Here is a 24512-nt window from a genome sequence, read left to right on the forward strand (position 1 = left end):
GATTTTCGTATCATCAAATAATAATATTTATTTTTAAATTATGTAAATTTACACACAATATAAATAGCAACAATTAAGAAATTTTCATTTCTTTAAAATAACTAATGAGAAAATTTAACTTTTGACGTCTTCTACAATTTTCAATGATATATGATATCCCCCAGTTAATTTTGTAATCATCTTGAATGTCAATAATGATATTTAGTACCCTAATCACAATTCGAGTATATTTGACGTTTAATCTAAACCTACGTTTTGTTTTAAGAGGTCGTAATTTAGATTTGAAATATCTAATTTTAAACGAAAAATATTAAATCAATATAATTAAGTTGAGAAGTGTACATTATTTTATAATTATTTTTTAAGTGAAAACATTTTTTAAAAAGTATACATATGTATAACAGCTGATAACATTATTTATGTGGCGGTACTCAGTTCATTCACATCGCACTAGATGTCTGGATCTAAAACCAGTTTTGTATTTTCCTCAAAAAGTATAAGAATTAATTCAAGTATCTTGCAAGTAACAGACATGTTTAAATCCTTGTAGTGTCAGTAGTTTATCAAGTTACACAATAAAAAAGTAAGTAGTAATTTTAAAGTTATATTTTAGCATCTATTTTTTTTAACACTAAACTATGAGTATTATTTTAAGGCAAAAGAAAATTTTCGCACATAACCTTCAATTTATATTTCTACATCAAATATATATATTCATAAAAGTTTGTCAGAATTGTACTTAATGTAATGTGATTCGTATTTATTAATTATTTTGAAAAAAATTTAACATTGATATTTATTGTCATATAGACACAATAGACTAAAAATATTTTTTTTAAAAAATTGCCTCCAATATTTCCTCCTAATGAACTCACGTGGTTTCCATCATGGACTTATACATGCGTATATTTATATCTACATTTCTTTTGCACAGTATGCGATTTTTGTTACAAAATAAAATCTCCGCATATATAATCTTCTATCTTCTTGATAGTTATTTTTTAAATGCATAAACTTTTCAAAGTTGATTTTTTTAATTAATAAAAATAAGCATTTGAAACATTCAAAAATTAATAATAGGTGGACTACTGAAGTCAAGTTGGTTTTCTAAAAATTTTGTTTATAATTTTTTTCCTTCCTATTACATATATCTTATTTTCTAAATCTGAATATGTAAAAATTTCACTGAAAATTAGTTAAAAATTACTAAAATATTAGTCAATTTTGACTAATTGGCCAATTAAAAAATTCAGTGCAAAATAACTGATATATCAATCATTTTTAACTGAATTTCAATGAAATTTCTCACTGATTTAAATCGTGAGAATAGAGTCACTGAAAATCAGTCAAATTTCACTTAGGTATTCCAATTTAGAGAGTAGGAAATTATAGTTAAAATAATTGATTCAAAGAAAAATCGCCCTTGAAATCAGCGACATTTTATTGATTCAATTTTAGAATGTACCTATATAAATGTTTGATAATATGTAATCTTTAAAACAATAAAAATTAAAATCTTGCACAAGAAATAAATTTACTCTCTAAATCTGAAAAGGCGATAAGTATATTTACCATTTATTTCAACTATAGCTTATTACATACGCTGTGAATTAGTGAAATTTCACTGATTAATTAGCGAATATTACGCTTTTTGAAATTAGTGGTGAAAATTCGATAGTTAACATTTAGAGAGTATTTATTAATATACATTTTCAAAAAAGTTGCATTTGAATAAAAATTACAATTTTTTGTCAATAAGAAATATTTGTTAAGGTCAAGTCCCCTCAATCGTTTCTAATTGACGGAAATTTGCAATTTTTATTTTAATGTAACTTTAAATTGTTCAAAAAGTTGACAATTAAATTCTGTACACTTTTACTAAAACGAATTTAAAATTGTATTCTTCTTATAAATACGAATTTATAACATTTGTTCGGATTGTCTATCGGGTTCTATCCACCCTACGCGCGGTCGGAAGGGATAATACCAGTCAGATGCAACAATAAAAATTTGCCACTATGTTTCAACCGTGGTGTCTGAGTATTCACAAATTGGATTATACCGAAACAATAATGTTACAGATAATGGAGAAAGTATTGGAAAAATGTAAGAATGTGGTGAAACTTACTTCAGTAGAGCCAACAATGTGGCTCTACATGATGGCGTTCATGACTACTTCTGTAATTGAACAAGCTTTCTTTGTTTATAAAGCCTGTCGTACAGATCATGGACTTAGTGAAGAAATCTGTAGGAATATAACAGCAAATGAAACAATAAATACTGAAGTACAAGTACGTATAGTGAAAAATAGTGATCGATTTTATACTTAAAAATAATATCTTGAGAATAGAAAGAGGACAGTACAAGTGTGTAATATTTCAGCTTACTGTATCGGTATTTCATCAATGGAATGGAATAGCCTCTCATGTATTGCCAATAATTTTAGCATTTTTTACCGGCAATTGGAGTGATCGTCGAGGAAGAAAATTACTTCTTATTCTCGGTTTATTTGGCAAATTTATCTACTCATTCATGATGGTCATTAACACTCTAATGTCATCATGGAAGATCAATATGATAATGTACACTGCTAGTATTCCATCCACCGTATTTGGGGCAGACGTTGCAATTTTTGCTGCTTGCTTCGCTTATATTTCTGATATCTCAAGTGTTGAAGAGAGAACTTTTAGGATTACTATTTTAGATGCCGTATATTTGAGTGCAATGCCTATGGGTACATTTTTCCTTTTTAATTTTATTCTTTTTTATTTCATGTATAACTAACAATTTTCATTATCTTTTTCCATAGGTATAGCCCTTGGTTCTTTTTTATTTAACAAAGTTGTTAATCATTCTTACACAATCATGTTCAGTATCAATTTGTCCCTGATAGTGTTAGCAATTATTTATTCTTTTTTAAATCTACAATGGCAAACTGATGTTAAACAACAGCCAATAAAAGGAACCAACGTGTTTCTAGACTTTTTTGACAAGAAACATGTCATTGAAACTTTGAAAACTTTAGTAAAACATCGAGATTCAAGTGGCAGACTTTGTCTGTGGCTTCTGTTTTTAAGTATGTCACTTTATGCATTTCAAAGGGATGAGAAACCAATGAGCTTCTTGTATACTCAACTTATGTTCAAATGGAATGTTGCGGATTTCAGTCATTTTCGAATGTTCCAGTCAATTCTTTTTGTTATAGGTAATCATTAAAGTTTATAGTCTCTAATCTAATTACAAAAGTTGAATATAAAAATTTTCCTTTATGATAATATTTTAGCTATGCTGCTTGGTGTACCAATAATGAGTAGAGTATTAAAAATGAAGGATACTTGGATTGTGGTAATAGGCACTCTATCTCATTCTTTAGCTAGAGTAATTTTTAGTCTTGCTAAAAAACCAATTATCTTTTATGTAGGTGAGTTCCTCCAAGAAAAATAAAAAGTAATCGTTGTTGAATAAAGTTACAAGCTTGTATTTATTATTTGACTTTAGGCATTATTTTTGGAGCATTTGGACCAATTGTAGCTCCAGTGTTAAGATCAATGATTTCAAAAGAAGTTCCAGCTGAAGAAAGAGGTAATGAAATTATCATTAGGTAAAACAATGTTTTTCAATAATAATATCGTATTTAATTATTTTTAGGGAAAATTTTCTCCATACTATCAGTTTTTGATAATGCCGTACCAATAGTCAGTGGAGTTATGTACAGTCAATTGTACAATGCAACTATACACAGTATGCCCAGTGCTATTTATTGGCTAACAATTGGTTCTCAAGTTACCGTTTTATATCTAGTACTGTAAGCATTATTATCTTATACATACATATAGTAATTATTTTCAAGAACACTCTTCATTGTCAATAATTGTACGTTTTTGCTTTTTCAGAATTATTTATTTCTTTCCTGAATTTCATAGGCGGAACAACGAACATTAGATCTTGGGATCTATTGTTTTATTCAAATTTTAAAAAAGACACAAAAACCTCTATTAAGTTAAAGCTCATATTTTTGTGTTCATTTTATGAACAGTTGGCTCGTGTCATAAGTATTATAAATTGCATTTTTTTTTTTTTTATACAAAAAACTTTTTACAATTTTAAAAACAAATTTAAAGCATGAAAATACGTAATTTACTTTTATTAATGAAGTTCAAATATATACTATTGATTTTGTGTTTGAAAATATTCGGTATAAACCGAATAAAAAAATATGATTGATTAATTGAGGGTGCATGCAGTTATAATAGCAGAAGATGACTGAAAAAATTACTATATAATATATTATTCACTGTTAAAAGACGAACTACTTTTAGTACTCACTTGGAAAATTTATGTACATACAATTATAAAATCGAGACTTATATGTTGATAAATATTATGTCAAAAATTTTTATACCTATATTTTTCTAAGAAGAAAATGTTTATATACAATTTACAATTTTTTAAATATAAAATCTTACTTTCCGATTAAAATATTCGTTAATTAAAATTTTTAAATTATAAACGAAATAAAAAAATTTTTCTAAAATTAGAGAGAAATTTACTTTACCATCCCATTGTGATATGTGCAAAATAGAGAATAGTCTCTATAGAGAGTGAAACCTTACAGGGTTCCTACAGAATCTGGAAATCATGGAAATCATGGAAATGGTATGGAATTTTTAAAAGGCTTCTGGAAATCAGGGAAATCATGGAAAAGACCTGGAATTTTTAAAAGTTTCTAAATTTTTTGTTTTACATTTTTCTCTTGAATAGAAATTCAAATAATAATAAAGCTAAATGGTATAAAAGATAAGAAAAAATGTTGAATTTTAAGAAATACGATTTTTCGGATTTTTGATAATTTTTGATAATTTTAAATTTTATACCAAAGAGTCGACACTATTAAATAAGTAAAGTATTTTCCAAAAGCACAAAAATAATGAAGCTAAATCCCATAAAAGAGAGGAAAAAATGTTCAATTTTAAGAAATTCACATTTTTGAATTTTTGATAATTTTAAATTTTTTACTCAAGAATCGACACTATTAAATAAGTAAAGTATTTTCCAAAAGCACAAAAATAATGAAGCTAAATCCCATAAAAGAGGAGAGAAAATGTTGAATTTTAAGAAATTCGGATTTTCGAATTTTTGATAATTTAGATTTTTTTACCAAAGAGTCGAGACAATTTAATAGGTAAAGTATTTTCTAAAAGCACAAAAATAATGAAACTAAATCCCATAAAAGAGAAGAAAAAATGTTGAATTTTAAAAAAATTGGTTTTTCGAATTTTTGATAAATTTTGATAATTTTCGAATTTTTACCAAAGGCTGGAGACTATGAAATAAGTAAAGTGTGTTAAAGAGCCCAAAAATAGTGAAATTAGATTTAAAATTCCACTGGAATTTCGTAAAAATTTGACCTGGAAATCATGGAAAAGATATGGAATTATTTTAAATTCGGATTTCTGTAGGAATCCTGACCTTGTAATGAAAGTTTCATCAAACAAACAAAGAAAATAAGATATTTGTTTACTATATTCGAAGAGAATGTCACACGTGATATTAATGTGACAATATAATTGTGCACTTATTATATAATCCTTGTCCACTTTCTCAAAATATCTACTTAATCACATCAAAATTTGTATGTAAACAAAAATCACTTTTATCGCTTAAGCAAATAAATGCAAAGTTAAAAAAATAAACTACATACATATAATCGGACTATTCTTTTTCACTTGACGTCATACGAGCAAAAACAGTTCGTTTTATTTTCAAGAAAAATTAAGTTCCAATAGTTTTAAAAAGCTAGGCAGATTTAATCGAATACATTTAGATTAATCTGAAACACTGATAAGAATTAATTCTATTTTCATTTTCCCACACTTGTAAAGGATTCTGTTTAACGTATTTCTCGAATCATTTGAATTCATCTAACTCTGTCTAATCTCTTTGTTTGTTATTATAGAGCGAAACCTTCCTTCGTCTTCACACATTGCAAATCACCCCAAAGTTTTTGAATTTTTTTTTAAATTTTAATTATATAATGAAATGATTTTGGTCTAGAAATTAAATATGCTTAAAATTTGGATATTTGTGTTATTTTTTATTGGTAAATAATTCAAACACAAACGTGGTAAATGTATTTGAATTAGTTAAATAGACTTGCATAATATGCTTATTTGTTATTTTCTTAAAAAGGTTAAATAATACCTAATTTTAAATCTGTCTCAGATAACTTGAAAAATTTTAGTTCCAAATTAAAAATAATTCAAGTTAGACGAAAAAAATAGTTACCCAAAAAAGTTGGTCGAAGAAAGTCATTAACTTGTCATCTTGCACTTAACTCGTCAGCTTACACGCCGTAACGTACATTCCATATAACGAATTAAATGTTTTGTGCAGAAATTCCAGTTTCACTGATAGAAACTTTAATTTTAATAATATTAAAATGTTTTTTGAATTTAATAGTGTTTTTTTGCGTAGAAACTCTATTGTTTTTGTTTTTAACTTGATTTATTAATTAGGCACTGCTAAAGTGCAAACTATATTTTCATTTAAATTTCGAAAAGTTTCAATTAACAATGTTTCGTTTATAGTATTGTGATAAGAGGTATCTTTACTATATTTTTGTTTGTCATTTGAGATGCCGCTCACTCATACTCATACAACTCATACTTGAGGATATAATTATTATTACACTAAGTATTAGATTTTTAAAAAGGAAATATTAGTCCGAAACTCCAGTCAGTTATTTTTAAATTACTGTCTGCTTTTTTATTGATACTTTTCATAATTATTACTCATTACAATAAGGAAATAAAAAATAATTTATTAATCATTATATGTATAATTATATATTTACATCATATATGTGTGTATATATAAAAATATTTTCAGTTTCTCTCTCGAGTTTTAAAAACCACATGTTGCTTGATATACATTGCTTTAAAATCTTTACAATGGAAAAATGTTTACGATGGGCTTTGATCCTGTCGTAAAATTGAAAATATACCAAAAGGGAAAAGAAAAATGTTTTATGGCAGGGCTTGAAAAATTAACAAATATTCTTTAGGAAATCTGTCAGCAACATGTCTTGTAATAATTTTTTTTTGTACAGATTTTTGAAAAAACCGCTTTTAAAACACGTTGTTTAAAATAAAAGTTTCTCATATTTTCTTCATTAAAATATTTTATTATATTGCACACACGTAAACGACTTAAAGTTTAAAAGGAAATTTAGTGTGTGAATACCTATTTGTCACAGGATGATAATGATGCTAAGATGCTATGTACATAAGTCTAAATTAATAAAGGATTACATTATAAATATTGATGAAACGATGAAATGAAATAGAATATAGTAACGCATTGAATATAATTATATATAAAATTTGATACCGATTTCTTTAAAAATCAAACTTTTTGGCTTAATTTTATACATATAATTTTTCTTTGGTGTATGTTTCTTAGTGTTAGACTCTTTTATGTTTGCACTGCTTTTTACATGGCATATTTTACGTGATCATAAAACATGGAAGTAGGAGGGGTGGAAGAGTGGGAATTAGTGCCTGGTATAGTCAGTCCTATATTACTTAATCCTAAATGTCCCAAAGAAGTAGGCAAAGAATGATGTCCAAGATGGGACGGTTTTCTCTCCACGATTCCTCCACCAGAATTATTTGTACACGAAGTTGTACATTGCATTCTCAGACCTGAAAAAGTGTTGAAAATTTTCAGTATTAAATTAGTCATTTTGTTTGTAAGATTTAAACATTTTCTCTCTTTCTAAAGGTAAGGAAAGTAATAGAGAAATACACACAAGTAATAAAAAGCGTCCAATATTAAAATTTGGAAATTTGAATGACGCTCGAAATGAAAAGTATACAATAAATTTGAAGAGTCCGGCCCGGCAGATTTCAAGTGGGTTTCGTTTTCAAGTGGGTGCTTCACTCGTGGCTCATTTTTACATCTTCTCTACATACACAAAGATTAGTCGTTTAATCTTGGAAATTTTAACATTTTCGTTTTCTTTTATGCTGATAAACGATCTTTCTTTTATTCTTTAAAAGTAATTTAATAAAAATGCACGTAAATGACTGTAACTTTAGAACTTTAAACAAATAGACTTATTATTTAAAGGCAGCAAAAATTAAGAAGCAATATTTTTAAGACAACAAGTGCTGATTTTACGTTTTGGATTATGGATTATGGATTTTGAAGAATTTAAAAACAGACAGTGCAGAAATTAAGATTTACTTTTTACTGTCAACACCTAAACAAATTCATTTCCACACTTATTCTCTTGTTCAGGCCACGCGGAAGATTAATCGTATAAAATAACTATGTTAACCGAAAAAGAAAACACTAATGTTGTGGCTCACTTAATAAAACAAACAAAAAGAAAAATAGTGCCACTGTCATTTTTTTATAAAGGAGAAAACTTAAACAAATAAAATGTATTTAAAGAAAATACAGATTACTCTGATTAACATTTTATGCACAAGAATGAAATGCATATGTTGGGAAATTTTTTTCATAAATTTCTTATGACAAATCAAATGTCAGAAGTCTAGTTATGAGACTGTGACAGTCAAGCATGACTGGATCTGACGATTCTCTTGAGGGATCTCATGTGTGGTCCGCGGCGCGTCTGCCAGTCAAAATCTCTCACGGTCAATAACTAAAAATAAAAAAAGTACTTGCTCCCGGATTTAAAGTTTTGTCCCTTTCGTTAGTTGGTTCATCATTAATTGATCGGATGCACCATTTTAAAAATGTCATGGCATTATATCAAATAGTCTTTTAGGCAGAAAGTAACAAATTTAATAATATATATTGCATTATTAAAAAACGAATTCATCTCATTTAAACAGGATTACGAAATAATATTAATTGTAATTTAAAAATTAACAAAATATTCCGACTTTTTTTGCAGTGCCTATATTACTGTTGCCAACTGAGCACAAAAAAATGAATTTCTAAAGATTGTGAAGTAAAATAATTTTTATTTGAACAAAAATGGAAGTGAAAACAAGTAATGTTACTCTGTTACATTAATAAAGGAAATGATGTTATTTAAGTTTATACAGAAAAGTAAAGTTTTTAACTCAAATGATCCAATTGAATTTCTAAATATTAACAATTATTTTTATTTATTATTATTGAAATAGTCACGTGAATTGTGACTGTTTTGAACTTTAATGGTTCATTAGCTTTATTACCATAAGGTCGAAGAACATCTCGTTTATCGAATTAGTAAATGTTTGGACAATAAACGGTTGAAGATAGCACTTATATCATGCGCGGGGATACATTCGAAAGTGAATAAAATTCATTGCTTCCGCATTTTCAATGAATGACTAAACAGGAGATCAATTCCAATATGTTTGTATACACATATTATTGTATGTATACTACAATGTTGAAATTTGCAACTTTTTCTTTGATTAATAGTAAGAGTAACAATCTTTATTGTAACTATTAATCAAAGAAAACAAGATTTAAAAGTGTTATATAATGCCGTGCCAGTTACATTTTATATTTAAATTATACATTTAACGGATTTTCAAAAGCACATAAAAGGAGTGTTTGGGGAAACTATTCAAACTTGTCACACTGCAAGGTGGTCGATGACAAAATGGATACATGTGTTAACATAAGATATTAACTTACGACCAGGGGTTCAGCTGAATTGTCACAACATCATCAACGCATTAACAGTTTAAGCCTGACAAATTGCTTTTAACCAGTAATTCTATCATTATAAGAATTACTCTCTAGGAATTTTTTTCTCAATTCTAAGAAGCAAATTTTGTGCACGATTTTCATAAGTTTTATATTCCTTTTTAAAATAATTATGAACATTTCATAAGTAAGTGAAATAATTAGCTTCTATTATGTCTTGCACAAAAAATCGGTGGAAATTTAAAAAATTTATTTTTATCCATAAAAAGAATAGTCAAATGTTTATAGAGATGTATAGTTTTTGAAAAGTTTGAATTTTAGAGAAATATATACTTGTACAATATGGAGACAGTTTCATGTTACAAGTGTCGGCGCCGAAAGCCCATAAATCGTCTGGGAAAATTGTGTATTATACTATTAAAGCTGACCACGTGTTTGTGTTTTTATGACACGAAATCTAACATAACTTATTTATTTAGTAAAATTCTACATTATATGATTAGAACTTTATTATATTTCTTTTTTGCATTATAAACCTACACGGAGAAAAAAGGATATTTAAATTTACCCTGAGGATTTTAAAACTTGACAAATTTTCAGTGTCAACTATAGGACAACACTCTGTTGTTTATAAATTACTATTTATATAGTGTAAAATAAACGTAATTAGTTTTACACTCCAGGAATGTGTAGTACTTTATTTTGTCTGTTTAATTAGATTTTTAAAAATAAACTTTTATTTGTAAAAAATTTATTTAAACAATTAAAAATATTTAACTTAGATAATAAAAATTTTAAATCGCAGAACATTTTTGATTTTTTTAAGTAGTTTTTAACTTTTCAGTCAATAAAAGAGTTTCAGAATTCATTTAGTCTTTTTAGTAATAATTCTTTAAAAAAAAAATTTTTGTTGAAAAGAAAAATAATTAAAATATTGAACATTTTAATTAATTTAAATTTTGTTTCAATAGAGATTATTATTTTATAACATCCACAGAAATAAATCACAAATAAACAATAACCCATATTTTTAAACGTCAAAATTTATTTATCGATGTTCATTTTTTAGCTGCATTTGCGGTTAGTTACTTCAACTAAAAAACTGATTAGTTTAAATTTCCTGGAGTGTAAAACAAATAATAAAATATGTGTAACTTTTACGAAGGAAAAAATATAGTAAAGTGTAAGTAATATTATGAAGAAGATTAGAATGACTAAATAAATTTTTAACATTCGAAATTTAACACTCCAGTTTTCTTCGTGTAAAAATTAATGTTTTAATAACTTTCAGTAATTTTCTCAAGATTTACCTATAAATTATTTTTATCAGTCAAATATTTATTTATGCAGCAAACATTGTTGAATTGCAACCACTAAAACACGATTACACGGCACTTGAAAATTTGAAATTGAAGCCAGATCGATACTCTCTCAAAGATTTTCATAATTTTGAATGATATCACAGTTATTTTGAAAGTATCAAAATGATACTAAAGGGAAACAAATTGATGCCAAACATTTTGATCAATATTTGATTTGATCTATATTTTTGGTATCAATTCGTTGTAATTTGATACTTTTAAGTTAACAGTGATGTGAGTATATGCTCAGAAATATAATGATTAAAATTTTGGATAACAATTTATTGAAAATGCTTCTGGATCTTATCACAGCTTTTCTAAGAAGATCAAATTGAAACAAAAAACGAATCAAAAGTGTTGCGAAGCAACGTTTTGATTCGTTTTTTATCTCAATTTCATATCCATATAGAAAAACTGTATTTAAGGATTAAAGTATACTTATAGAAAAGTGTGTAAAGTTCTAAGGATATCAAATTGAGTTTTGATTCGTTTTTTGTCTCAATTTGATATCCTTAGAAAAGCTGTGTTAATAAGGATTAAAGTATAGATAAAGTGACGAATGAGATTATTTACCTTGATCAGTGACAGGCGTGTGGCATCCAATGTGGACAGAGTTGACATTTCCGACGGAACTCGTGGAACTAGGTTGAGTTGAAAGACTCTGAATGGTGGTGTTTAAATTAATATTCCCTGCACCAGCAGCCAGAGCATACCCTGATGCATAATAATCTTGACTGTTGTTCTGACTTTGAGAACTCAAGGGACTCGAACTGCCAGGATCAGTTTTATAAGACGTTATCAATCCATCGTGCTCGTTCTCCACCTTAAATCCAACTTCCTGATGAAGAGGTTGTGACAAATGTTGTTGCTGTTGTTGTTGCTGCTGCTGCTGAGAGTGATGGTGATCTTTGAGAACTGGTTGAAAGCTGTCAGATGGTCTGTACAGTTGATTGTGATCTTGAACCCTACTGAAACTTGGATCATTTTTAAATGTCAGCTCGCCATTTCTGTAGTGAGAGGTCTCCCCAGTTTTGTAGGTAACTTCCGTTGTCTTGTAAGTGACCTCGGCGATCGGCGGCGTCTTGTAGGTAGCCTCTGGGTACCCCCAGTCGGAAGGAATGGGTGCGGTGGATCCGTACCACTCTGGGTAGTTTTGATACTGGTTCTGATAGCTGTTGGTGTAGTCGACACCAGGGGGGAGGTTTTCATAACCCGAACCCTGAACGCCGACACTCACGGGCACAGTGTTTGGAAAGTACTGAGAGTGGTACTGAGGCTTGAGAGCTTGACATTTTCTTCTGAAGCCACGTGGTCGCCTGCGGAAGCTCCCTTCCTCGAACATGTACTCACTGGCCGGATCTATGGTCCAGTAGTGACCTTTGCCGGGTCTTCCGAGACCCTTCGGTAGCTTGATGAAGCATTCATTCAGGCTCAGGTTGTGCCTCACCGAGTTCTTCCAGCCCTGGTAGGCTCCTCGGAAGAAGGCGAATCGCTGCTGCAGGAAAGTGTAGATCTCCGAGAGGGTAAGCCTCTTCCCCGGACTGGATTGAATGGCCATCACTATCAGAGCAATGTACGAGTACGGTGGCTTCTCCTGCCGCCTGGTACCAGCCTTCCTGGGAGAGTCACTATTCGAGCTCGACAGCAGTGAGTCCATCGCTTGCGACTGACTCAAGGGCGACATCATTGAACTTATGTTGCTTCTACTTGTCACCGAGTGCAAATGGTGATGAATCCCCGTTGATGCCGCAATCTGATGCTGAATAGCTGATGCTGTATCTGATTCGTTTTTCATGGTAAGTTAAATATCAATTTCCATCAATTATTCAACATCATCACTAAATCGTGCTCACAATCCTTTTCGTGAAACATTGCATTCATTTACTGACCACACTGATAGCAGTGCGAGATCTTCTTAACACTTTGGTATACCAAACAATGATGATTCATTTCATTGATGACACAAAAATAAATTATTTTCGCACTGATTGTAAATTGTATATTTTCAAATGAATTCTCCGGGACAAGATGCTTTTTCGTATAAGTGCTTCGATCGACTGAAAGTTAGGGTTAGATGGGTTAGTGGGAAGCAGAATCAACTGTTCGTGACCAATGCATCACTGATTCTTTACTGGTAGGCGTGAAACACATGGGCGTTCACATCAAGTGGGTGGAGTTGAAATTGGATAAAAATAGAAGGGAGCCAAACTATTGGTACTCAAATAGCCAATCCTGAATTGATCTACTGGAAATCAGGTTTACAAGGGTTCTAGGATCATTGAAGGTGATACATTTTTCATTTATTCAAATTTAATTAGCAATTGTATTCAATGGTTCTGATATTGCAACAACTAAAGAAGCACCATAAGCGATAAGTTTTTAATTTTAAGGAAAAAATAGAAAAATTTTATTGTTGCACAGTTTTTCTAAGGATATTAAATAGAGACAAATTTCAGTCTCAATTTGATATCAGTATAGTAAAAATTACTGGTGGGAATTTTAAAATTGCACCTACAAAGATTTGCATATTTGCTTCATATAAATTAAATTTTTTAATTTATTAAATTTCATACGGATTTTTCTAACAATAAATTATAGCTCTATTAATACACTTATTGCTATCGCACAGAAAATTTTTTTCGGAACAATAAATTGAATGCATTGTTATACATTTAAACAAATATTTTGTTTAGGGAGTAAAAGCGACAGCAAGAGTTGAGACTAAATTTTTTCAAGTTAAAAATCTTCTCCAAAAGTTAGTTAATCAAAAGTAAAATAAAAAAAAAAAACTTTTTAAAATTAATGTACTGAAAATCATTAAATTCTTGCAATGAATCTTATCAAAAAATTTGAAGAAAATAATTGAATTCTCGCGAAGAATTTTATTAAAATTCTTAAAAATACTAATTAAATTCTTTTGAAGAATTTCTTTGTTTTTTTTTAAAATAATAGAGCTTTTTTTAATAATTTTAATTGAAAATTTTGAAAGCAATTGAATTTTATGAAGAAGAATTTAATTAAAATTGTATTGAAAATAATTGAATTCCTGAGAAGAATTTTATTATTTATGCATAAAATAATTTAATTCTTGCAAATAATTTTACTATTTATAAAAATAATTGAATTGTTCCGAAGAATTTATTAAAATTTTAGGAAATGAATTAATTTTATATAAATATTTGAGAATAATTAATTTCTTTCCAATTAATTAAAATTTTTAAGAAAAGAATTGAATTTCTGCAAAGAATTTTACTATTTATAAAATTAAAAATAATTTAATTCTTGCAAATAATTTTACTATTTATAAAAATAATTGAAATGTTTCGAAGAATTTATTAAAATCTTAGGAAATAATTTAATTGTTTTTAAGAATTTTATAGAAATTTTCGAAAATAATTAAATTCTTTCGATAAATTCAATTACAGTTTTTTCGAAAATAATTTAATTTCTGTAAAAAATTTTATTAAAGTTAAGTATATTTAAAATAATTGAATTCTTTCAATTTTTTTGATGAATGTATTTAAAAATTGCATTAAAAGTAATTAATTTTTTATATAAAATTTGTTTCAAAATTTTGAGAATAATAAATTATTTTTAGAGGATTTTAAATTCTTGATAAACTTGAATTTTATGGAAATTTTTGTAAATTTTAATTAAATTCTTTCGTGTAATTTTAATTATATTGGATTAAAAATAATTTAATTCCTGCAAAGAATTTTAGTATTCATAAAATTAGTTGAATTTTTTCGAAGAATTTATTAAATTTTTAGGAAATAATTTAATTTTATGGAAATATTTGAAAATATTTGAGTTCATCCGAGGAATTCGATTAAAATTGTTTTGAAAAATTGAAAGTAATTGAATTCCTACAAAAAATTCTACTATTTATAAAAATAATATTGAATTCTTGCGAAGAATTATATTAAAATTTTTGAAATTAATAAACAAGAATAATTAATTGGTAAATTAGTTAATAATTGAATTTTTTTAAAGTTTGAATCTGAAATTATTAAAAAATTCATATTTAAAAATAAAATATTTTGTAATTTGCATAATAATAAATGGAACATCAGGTTCCACGTGTAGCATTAATTTGATATTTTTTAATAAAGTTAAACATAATTTTTTAAAAACAAAAAATTGAAAAAAGTTGAAGATACTTTTTCTCTTATGTCGAGTGAAACTGAGCACGCATCATCAGTCATGCGTCTGGAAATATAAACATTCCTGATCTCATTGATTATAATAAAGCAAGTCTCGATTGATAAGAGACCGTCCCATGGAATATTGACCATAGAGAGGAAGAGAAAAGTGATGAAAAGGTTATTCACCGAATATTTCAATCATACATTTCATCTTTAGATTTAGTTTTTAAATTAATATGTATAGAAAAAGTTAAAAAAAAAATAATATCTAAATTTTGTATGAAATTAATATTTTTTATTATTCTTCTTTTATAATGCAACTTATTTAATTGGAATAAAATTGGCAAAAATAAAAATTTGAAAATATGATAATAATGCGTGTTCGAGATGACGAATCACGTGAGAAATACACTTATTATTTAAATAAAATAAAATATTATTTCGATGTTAATTAGATTTATAGTTTTATAAGAGGTTCACATTTCTTTCAAGTGGTAAAAAGAAAGCTGGTTTCTTTAGAGAGGACAAGAAAAGTCGCACTGCTTTCATTATACATGCATATTAATAATGATGAGAGGAGCAGTTAGTTTTTATTCACATAACATAGACCACCCTTTAGAAGCTATGAAAATGTATACTGTCGAGTATAATAATTCTTACCACACTTCATATCTGATACAGCAAGCAAACCCTTGTAATAAATTTCTCTACATTTCAACAAATGAACTTGATGGGAAAGTTTTTTTCATTTATTTTATTGTTTCGGTTTTTAATAATCTTAATAGCGCATTTTATGAAATTAACATTACATGTGCAATTGCAAAATATTTCGCTGAGGAAACAAAAAATGTTTTCAAAGATTCAAGTTTTTCTTTGTAAAAAGATAAGGGTTGCCATTTCACTTGAAGTAAATCAAGTGAGAGAGTAAGAAAGAATAAAATTTTACTTCTGGAGAGCACGTGATCTCGGTCTTGACTGAAAACGAGGGGCCACCCAAGCGGGGATCACACGCGCCGCCAAGTTTCTCTGTTTACATGATACAGTAATTTTATACCACTGATCATGCCCATGTTTTAATTTCATGTTAAAAATTGTTTTATATTGTAAATCATTTGTCCTTAATGGTACGAAATATACGATAATAAAAATTTGTTATCCGAAATCAATGTATGTAATAAGTTGTTAATGTATATATGCCTTTTGTTTGGAAGAACCTTTTGTATGAATCATCAACAAAATAAGTGCATTACTATAAACAAAAATTTGTTTCGTACCGCAAGCATATACACTTATAATAACTAATATTTCTTATAATATACCATTTTTTCTGAGAGAATAAATTTACAATGGGCACACCAATAAAAAGTTTTTAATTCAACATTAAGTTGGAGTAAAATAATAATGATCTATTTTTTAAAGATATTTTTTATATGAATGATTAGAAGTCGTAAAGTCCATAAAATTGTTTCCAGATTCTTGCAGTTCAATCAGGCATATAGGTCTGGAAAATGTTTCTTTTGCGTCAGTGAAAGACAAAGATGAAAAGTGCGTTAAGAAGAAAATAAGAGCAAGATAGCTTAACTTGATCTCAAAATAAGATATGTTTATACGTTCATGATGCTATTTTGGAAACGTACAATTTGCTCGCGTTTGCGAACAAGACTTTCGATTAAATGCTCGTATTTCTAAAGTTCGCTGTTTGCACCAAAAAATTTGAAATCCAAATAAGTCAAGGGACGATATTTAATGATAAACGGATACATATTCAACATTTATTATTATACATATATAGTTGCAAGGAATGCTGAAAAGTTGATTCACGAGTTCGATTTTTAATTGCAAAAAACAGACAAATATCAAAAAAATATTGTAATAGATGTTAGAAAAAAAACGAGATGTTGCCTAACAAGTTAAATTATAAAGAGTTAAATCGTACGGGAACAAGTTGTTTATTCGCTCCACTTAATCCAATGTTTTAATGTTTAGATTTCGACTACTGTTTTCTAAGGGGTTGGCTCGACATGACCCCTTGAGAAGCTGAAAAATGTGTCCCAAATTACTACACGTTGATAGATCACAATAAACAGGAGCAGAACCAGGACCATCTGAAAAACCTCTTACTTTTTTATGATAAGGTCCAAAAAGTTCAAAACCAAATGCTCACCATAATTTATTGTAAGTCGTTAACAGTTGTATTCTTTTGAAAATTCTCTACATATTATTTGAAAGCCTGGCTTTTAACATGAAGAAATCGGTTAATGTTTCTCAAATTAAACATATTTTTCCTTCTTTTGTATATATGTCCATGTATGCCCTAAAAATTGGACTTTAAATTTAAGTATATATGCATAACTGTTATGTCAAGGACGATGGATTAATATTGGACCAAAAATACTCGCGAAGGTTGATCAAAGTGAATTAATTCGCTCACGTGGTACACTCCGCCATCGTGTTTCTGCTGATTGGGAACAAGGGAAAGCGCAGCTGCGGCCATCTTGACGGTTCATCATCTTAACGGCGTCGTTAAGAATTAACTACCGTTTGTTAAATGATTCTACACTACGGAAATAGAACGAAAAACCGACAATATTAAACGTGCATTGCGGTTTGGCAATAATTAAAAAACATACCTTCAAAATTTCACAATTTTCCACAATATTCTACTATTTCCATAATGCAGAATTGAGATAAAGGAGAAATTTACACCATTCTTTACTTATCCGTAAATTTAAGAAAATTAATAAATTAACTGTAATTAAAGAGATATTTAAAGCTGCTGTATAATTTTTACAATTAAAAAAAGATTCTATAAAAGTATTTTAATAATGAAGTAGTCGCCATTTTCTTGGAACCTGTTGGTACCGGAAATCGTAAATCTTAACTCTTGCCTCCAGCCCATTTCAATGACCGTTTTTCTCTTAATCGAAGAGAATAAATCGACCTGCTTTTCCATAAAAAACAGACAAGTTTGTGGACAATAATTTCACTGTTTATAAATACGTCGCGGACGTGAACCATCTGCTTCACACGTCCAATGAGAACAGAGTATCAACATTTTTCTGCCACCTTCTTAAAAATTGTTGCATTAAAAAAATGTTTGTTACACAGTAAAAATTCTTAATTTAAGATCAGTCTTAAATGCAGCACTCTTTGCTTGCGTGTAAAGTCTTCAAAAATCCCTTGCATCTTAAAAATTTTGCACCTTCATTTAAGACTTATCCTTAAGATGAGATTTTCTTTTTACTGTGAGACAATATTTATATTACCTACAGGTTGTTAATCTATGTAAATTAATTAGTCTCTAATTATCTTTAATTAAACCAATCGTAATTAAATTTTAAAATGGTACAGTATATCAGGCGACTCAGCATACATATCTCAGAGGTATCTTGAAAATTCTTGTTATGTTATGGGATCAAAAAACATTAGTGTGTACATACAACACTAGTGTGAAATTTCAGCTTATACAAATCATGTAATTGTTATGTGCATGTTGTTTGTTTTTATTGAACAGGTTGATAAGATTAGTGCAATTTTATGCACAAATTTACACCTACTGATGATTTACCTTAAATAGGTAATGACCTTAAATAACTAATTACCTATTTAAGGTAAGAGAAAATTAATTTCTTCTGTACCAAAATTAATAATTTCTAAAATATTCTGTAGATGTCATCGTGACTGTGGTTCTGCAGTCGATAAAAAAGAAATTTCCCACAATGCAGTAAAAAAAATTAGGAAAGTAAATTGTATCAATTATTTAAAAACATAAAAAATAAGTTTTTGTATAAAGTTTAAATTGTAAAAACTAAATTAACAATATACTGATAAAATAGAATACTTCCATTACCATGGTGTAGTAAATGATGTTCAGAAAAGGTTCCTGCTTTATTCATTGACATCATGCGCGGGTAAAACTTGAAATACAATATTAGTACAAAGAAAATCCAACAGAGTTAGAATTGAAAACTTTTAGAAATTTTTGTTTTTAACACTACTGCATCTATAAGGAGTAATTAAAACAATTAGACAAACACTGTGCGAATTAAGAAATATATTACTTTTATTTTATTTCTTTTGTCAGCGAACACGAAACGATAAATGATTGAAGATATTTTCAATTTTTCTCATTTGTTTGTTATGCGAAAATTTTAAAATAAATGAAAATCACATTATAAGAATGACCTACTTTTTACCTTCTTAATAAAAATGTATTGAGTAAAAACAAGTTTAAAAAAAGTGCTGTCAGTTTGAAAACAAGATGATGGTAAAGAATTTTTATTAGTTTTTGTTTGCTTCAGAAGCTTAAAAAGCAAATAAAATGAGAAGTACGAGAATTTGAAAAATGTAATTGATACCTTTACTAACTGAGAGATTCTTAAATGCTTTATCCCAGACTAAATAAAAACAATGACTGTTGGATCCCTTGCTCCGCAGGTTTCGGATATATATATTATTTTCTGAATCAATATTGAAGTTTGCCAATATCTTCTACTAATATGCACCGTTTAACTAATTGTTCAAATCTTATATTATATTGAAAACACATTTGTTTACAAGCACTTATATCCCATATAACGCATTATTTTTCAGGAAATTTTTCCTATACTATATAGCAAACTTGCCATTTATGAAAAAAAATCTTTTTGAATGTTTGCTGCACATTTTAAACAATTAAATAACAATAAACTGTTTATTGTTATGATTTATATATTTTTATGTTAAAACTATAATTTGTTACATGCTAGCAGTCACAATTATGATAAATAATACTATGAATAATGACAAGAAATTTGAGAATACTGCGGTATCTATGAATGAAATAAAAATCAAAATAATATTACCTATAAAAAAAGCCAGATAAAACTTAAAAAAAACAAGTATTAATAGTTAATAAATAGTTTAATTAATTACATTGTTTTTTGAATTTCTGCTTTCTCTTAACTGTTTAAGTTTGCAGTGAACAAAATTTGTTCACATTTTAGTACAGTGCTGTACTAAAATAAAATTGACTTCAATTAAAGTGCAACACAATTTTTCGTAAAGTAAATCGATAGACTTTTAAAAATGAGTTGCATATGCTCCTAAATCATACCTTACTGCTATTTTTTTCAATGTACTTTTCTGCAGTTGTTGTATCATCGTGAATCGGCATATTTCTCAAATTGACAAAAATAAAACATCCAATTCCAAGAATTCCAACTATTATAAAAATAATGAGCTGTATATGTAATCCAATATAGTTGCTACTTATAAAGCTCAATGTGACCGTTATAGATTGACAAAAGCAGAAGAAAGCAAAAGCCGGTGCAATGTCTTCTTTATAAATGGTTCCGAGAGTATTGTAGATTTGTATGTTGATGCAAGAGTCACCAAAGCCGAGGAAAAAGCCTCCAACTATGGCCAAAACGGGCATTGGTGCGATCACTCCAATGTCCTCAGTGTCCTACAATTTATACACACATTTAGCGCTGAAAAAGAATTCTTCTTGCTATGCAATAATAATGGTATTAAAAGTTTACAATCACCTCGAACGGAGCATTGTTTGGAAAATTTAAATACGTAATTATGAAGCAAACAATTTGCGCCGAAAACCCAAACACAAGAATTAGAGAATTTGAACAGATTTTCAATTTTGGTGCCATGGAACCTGAGAAAGTTGCACCAACTGCCGCTCCAATGCCAATGGCAACTCCCGTTAGATTCACAAGCCTTTTGCGAATATCTCCCAATTTGACGGTAAAACCTACGACTGAAGTGTAAACACCCGTGTAAAAAGCGATAATCAGGCCAGTGTACAGAAAGGGAATCGAAAGCAACATCATGTTTTTAGTAAAAACAAGTAATGCGGCATTTTTCATTCGAAGCCACGCTGAACTTAATGAACAATCGTTTATTTTTTCATCCTCCACCTTGAAGTTTTTTTCAGCGGGCTCCACTATTGGAGGAACTATTGGAGGGACTTTAAAACCAATAAAAATTGAACATCCAATTGTCGAAAGTACAGTGAGTGTCACTAGAATTGTTTTTCTTGTTGTTTCGTCGAAAGATTTCCCAGTGAATGTGAAGTAGACAAACAGGTTTCCAGTAACTAAAGATAGTTGAAAAGTAGCCCAGAAAATACCGGCATTGCGAGAAATAGTTGCAGGTTTGCTGTTTTCTGTCAGTGCTCGACCCGAGCTAACCCACATTAGAGCATTTCCAACTCCCTGAATCGCTGACCCTACGTAAAGTAAAGTCCTTTCCGGCCAAAAAAATATCACAGTGAACACTAAATTGCACAAGGCTCCGAGAAACAGTGACAACTTAGTGCTTATCAGAGTGCCGTACATTGGCGAAAAAAACAGTGCCATGCCAAAAACTACGAAGACAATCGCCAGACTCACGTACCCATCTCCTGTGAAATGTGGTTTATCTTTCTCAACTGCGTCCAGCAAATTTTTCTGAAATATTAATTTCTCTTTAATTAACAATTAAAGAGAGGAAACAATTTTTTCGAAATTTCTCTAATCTGACCAATTATTTGTATTTACTAAAAGTGCAACAATTATTTCATTACAGGAAGCAGGCTTACAAATTTAATTACTTTAATAATAATGCGGTTTAAATGCAAAAAGATCATACTTAGTCGGTGAACGTAAACTCATTTTCTGAGGACAATGAAAAGTAATTCTTGAGTGTTAGTGCAAAACGGGGTTAAGGTTAACGATTTTAATTTCTATCCTAGTAACTATCGCGTGTAACTTAAACGATACCTAGATTTTTTATAAGAAACAAATATTTTTATTAACAAACATTTTTCACGAGGGTAAACTTTTATTCAAAATCCCTATATTACAAAATTTCTATATATTATTTTTCATAAATTAATAATAATAACTTATTATCTTCACGATAATATCAATAATTAATGTACATAAATATTCATTTCAGATTATTATTTACCTCATTCATTTCATATGACATTTGTTTTAATATAAATTTTATAATCAAGTATATTAATTTCTTTTATATCCAATGATGATCTTTGAAACGTTCAACATTTGGAACTTGATAACACAATAATAGAATGTTTCAAAAAATTTTAATATTTAAAAACTGATAGATTTATAGATTCTTATAATTTCTAATAAATTATTTTTGATTTAAAAAAAAAAAGAATAATTTCTCAAAACTTACTTGTGTGTTGCTCATCGTTTGAAATGAAGAAAATGTGAACATGAAACCCCAACTTAAAACCAGTATATTTATTAATCCTTTATCAATTTTAAATATCATTGTGGAATTTATTTAATACACGAGATATTTATTTCAGTGAAACAAAATGCTTTCACATAAGTAAAGCAAGGAATAATTGCATGAGTTAAAAGTCAAATGCAAACTCCAGCACAGCTCAGCGTAAACTAAAATTTAATGAAAAATGAAAGAGACGGCAAGTCTCAAGTATTATATTGTGCAATTCTTTTCTATCTAATTTTTAATCCATTCAACTCTTATAGGTAATAGAAAGTTTATTTCATTTTTAGATGAAAGTAAAAATATCTGTATTCATGTAATTATCAAATACACATTTGATACAAATTATATACTTGATACTGTCATTTTTCTATATGTGTAATTTATTCATACTTCTGGTGATAAAGATTATCCACATACATAAATGATTATTTTTTTTACATTTTTTGAGTAATAACAAAAGAAATAATGAAAAATCAAAATAACAGCATAATAGACTCTTTTTTAAGTCCTTCAATAAATATATAACCGCCGGAATAATTAATAATTTCCACAGGAGTTAATTAACTCTTTTCTTCACTTCTATTTGTAACTCACTTTGGAGTATATTTTTAACTCATCGGTAATTTTACTCCTTTAATTTTCTATAGTACGCACATTTTTTGAAAATTGTAAATTATTTATGATTATTATAAAATTTTTCTTTAAGATAAACACAGCAATCTTCACAGCAATCTTAAAAATAAGATATGAGGTAAAATCTTTCTAAATATATATAAGATTAATTTGATTTAATTTAAAGTCGTGTAAATATGGTTGCTTGCAATCAGGCGTTATAATCTACAAAAGTAGATTATAATTTCTATAAAATGTGTAAAATTATTTCCGTTTCATAACATTATCGGCCTCTTTTCTTTTTTTTTTTTTTTCTTAAAAAATGTTTGACAATTTCTAGTGCACTTCTCGAGCACTCGCTGAAACAATACGGAAGAGAAAGAATCTAAAAGAATTTATCTCGGACAATTTGAAATTCCAGAATCTAAAACCCCAAAAGGGAATAACAAAAGCATACACTGAAGAAGAAACATCCGCCTGTGGAACATTTGTTTCGGCTTAAACCTTAAAGATCCAAGTGTACCTGATGGGAAAAATAGGAGCTCAGCGAATCTGCGAGAACTCGGCCATCTGGAAAGACTTACAAGGAAGTCGAGAGAGAAAAAGGCAAGAAACAAGGAAGAGTCGAGGTAGAAAAAGAAAGATAAAACAGCAGAGCGGAATCGAAGAGGGGGAAAAAACGTCAAAGTTAGGGATTGACACAGAAAAATGTGTTGGCTTCGAAAATTCTCTCTCTGGTTCTCCCCATACGTGCTGTGGCCCGAGTAACCCGGATATTCCCAAAAATTCACTGAAAGGTTAAAAACTCACTGCTCTCAAAGTTAGGAAAAATTTTCAGTTTCTGGTACAAAAGTGAAAACTGAAAAGGTGCTGAAGACTAGATTAACGTCAGATTATTATTCTGTTCAAATGGCGCCACCAGTTAATCCGATAGGAAGGCAAGAAATCGCTGTTGGAGTCCATCGGAACTTGCTTCAAATTGTTCTTATTGGTTCTTATGCAGTTATGTCGAGAGCAAATCTTGTTTTTTCTCTTCCGCTCTACTCTTTCTGACGCATGACGGTCCTTTTCACTAATTTTCCCTCAATTCCAATAAATGGCAGATTTTCAATTTCCTAAACGAATAAAATTTTAAATAAATTATTATTATCCAAACAACGCGGAATATTTCATTTTAAGACTTAATGTATTTAAGAATATAATTATTATGTACTAAAAACAATTTTTGTTCTACTTAAATAACCAATTAGAATAGACAAGTGTCTATTCTCAAATATTTCTTTGAATCAAAAATATTATACCTATTTGGACAAAAATTTCAGTTTTTGAAGTAAAAACTTATTTTAATTGAATTAACTAAAAACTATAATAAATATTTGAGCAGGGTGTCTATACTATTTTCGTTCAACAAAATTCCCGGTTTTTTTTCTCATCAAATTTAAATTTATCTGATTTCGAACATAAATAAATCTACAAATGG

At 28.5% G+C, this 24512-nt stretch overlaps 3 protein-coding genes across 3 annotated transcripts; 1 reads left to right on the forward strand and 2 right to left on the reverse strand.

Annotated features, from left to right (window-relative positions):
• The first annotated feature begins 73 nt into the window (after nt 1-73).
• Nucleotides 74-4479, forward strand: LOC122499197 (proton-coupled folate transporter). The gene is made up of 8 exons (XM_043607375.1): nt 74-583; nt 2082-2291; nt 2383-2734; nt 2810-3205; nt 3284-3421; nt 3499-3582; nt 3649-3805; nt 3894-4479. The coding sequence occupies exons 2-8, from the start codon at nt 2085-2087 to the stop codon at nt 3940-3942; spliced, it is 1383 nt and encodes a 460-aa protein (XP_043463310.1). The 5' UTR covers nt 74-583; nt 2082-2084; the 3' UTR covers nt 3943-4479.
• Nucleotides 4480-7162: 2683 nt separating this feature from the next.
• On the reverse strand, nt 7163-13303 carry LOC122499202 (forkhead box protein biniou-like). Its single transcript, XM_043607382.1, has 2 exons — nt 11610-13303; nt 7163-7703 (listed from the first exon to the last, which is right to left on the reverse strand). The coding sequence occupies exons 1-2, from the start codon at nt 12829-12831 to the stop codon at nt 7492-7494; spliced, it is 1434 nt and encodes a 477-aa protein (XP_043463317.1). The 5' UTR covers nt 12832-13303; the 3' UTR covers nt 7163-7491.
• A 6068-nt stretch (nt 13304-19371) lies between these two features.
• On the reverse strand, nt 19372-22931 carry LOC122499203 (UNC93-like protein MFSD11). Its single transcript, XM_043607383.1, has 3 exons — nt 22361-22931; nt 20710-21624; nt 19372-20627 (listed from the first exon to the last, which is right to left on the reverse strand). Exons 1-3 carry the CDS (start codon nt 22457-22459, stop codon nt 20271-20273), a joined length of 1371 nt encoding a protein of 456 aa, XP_043463318.1. The 5' UTR covers nt 22460-22931; the 3' UTR covers nt 19372-20270.
• Nucleotides 22932-24512: the final 1581 nt, after the last annotated feature.

The sequence above is a fragment of the Leptopilina heterotoma genome, unplaced genomic scaffold (genome assembly GCF_015476425.1).
Source record: "Leptopilina heterotoma isolate Lh14 unplaced genomic scaffold, ASM1547642v1 Lhet_166, whole genome shotgun sequence".
In the NCBI taxonomy this organism is placed as follows: Eukaryota; Metazoa; Arthropoda; class Insecta; order Hymenoptera; family Figitidae; genus Leptopilina; species Leptopilina heterotoma.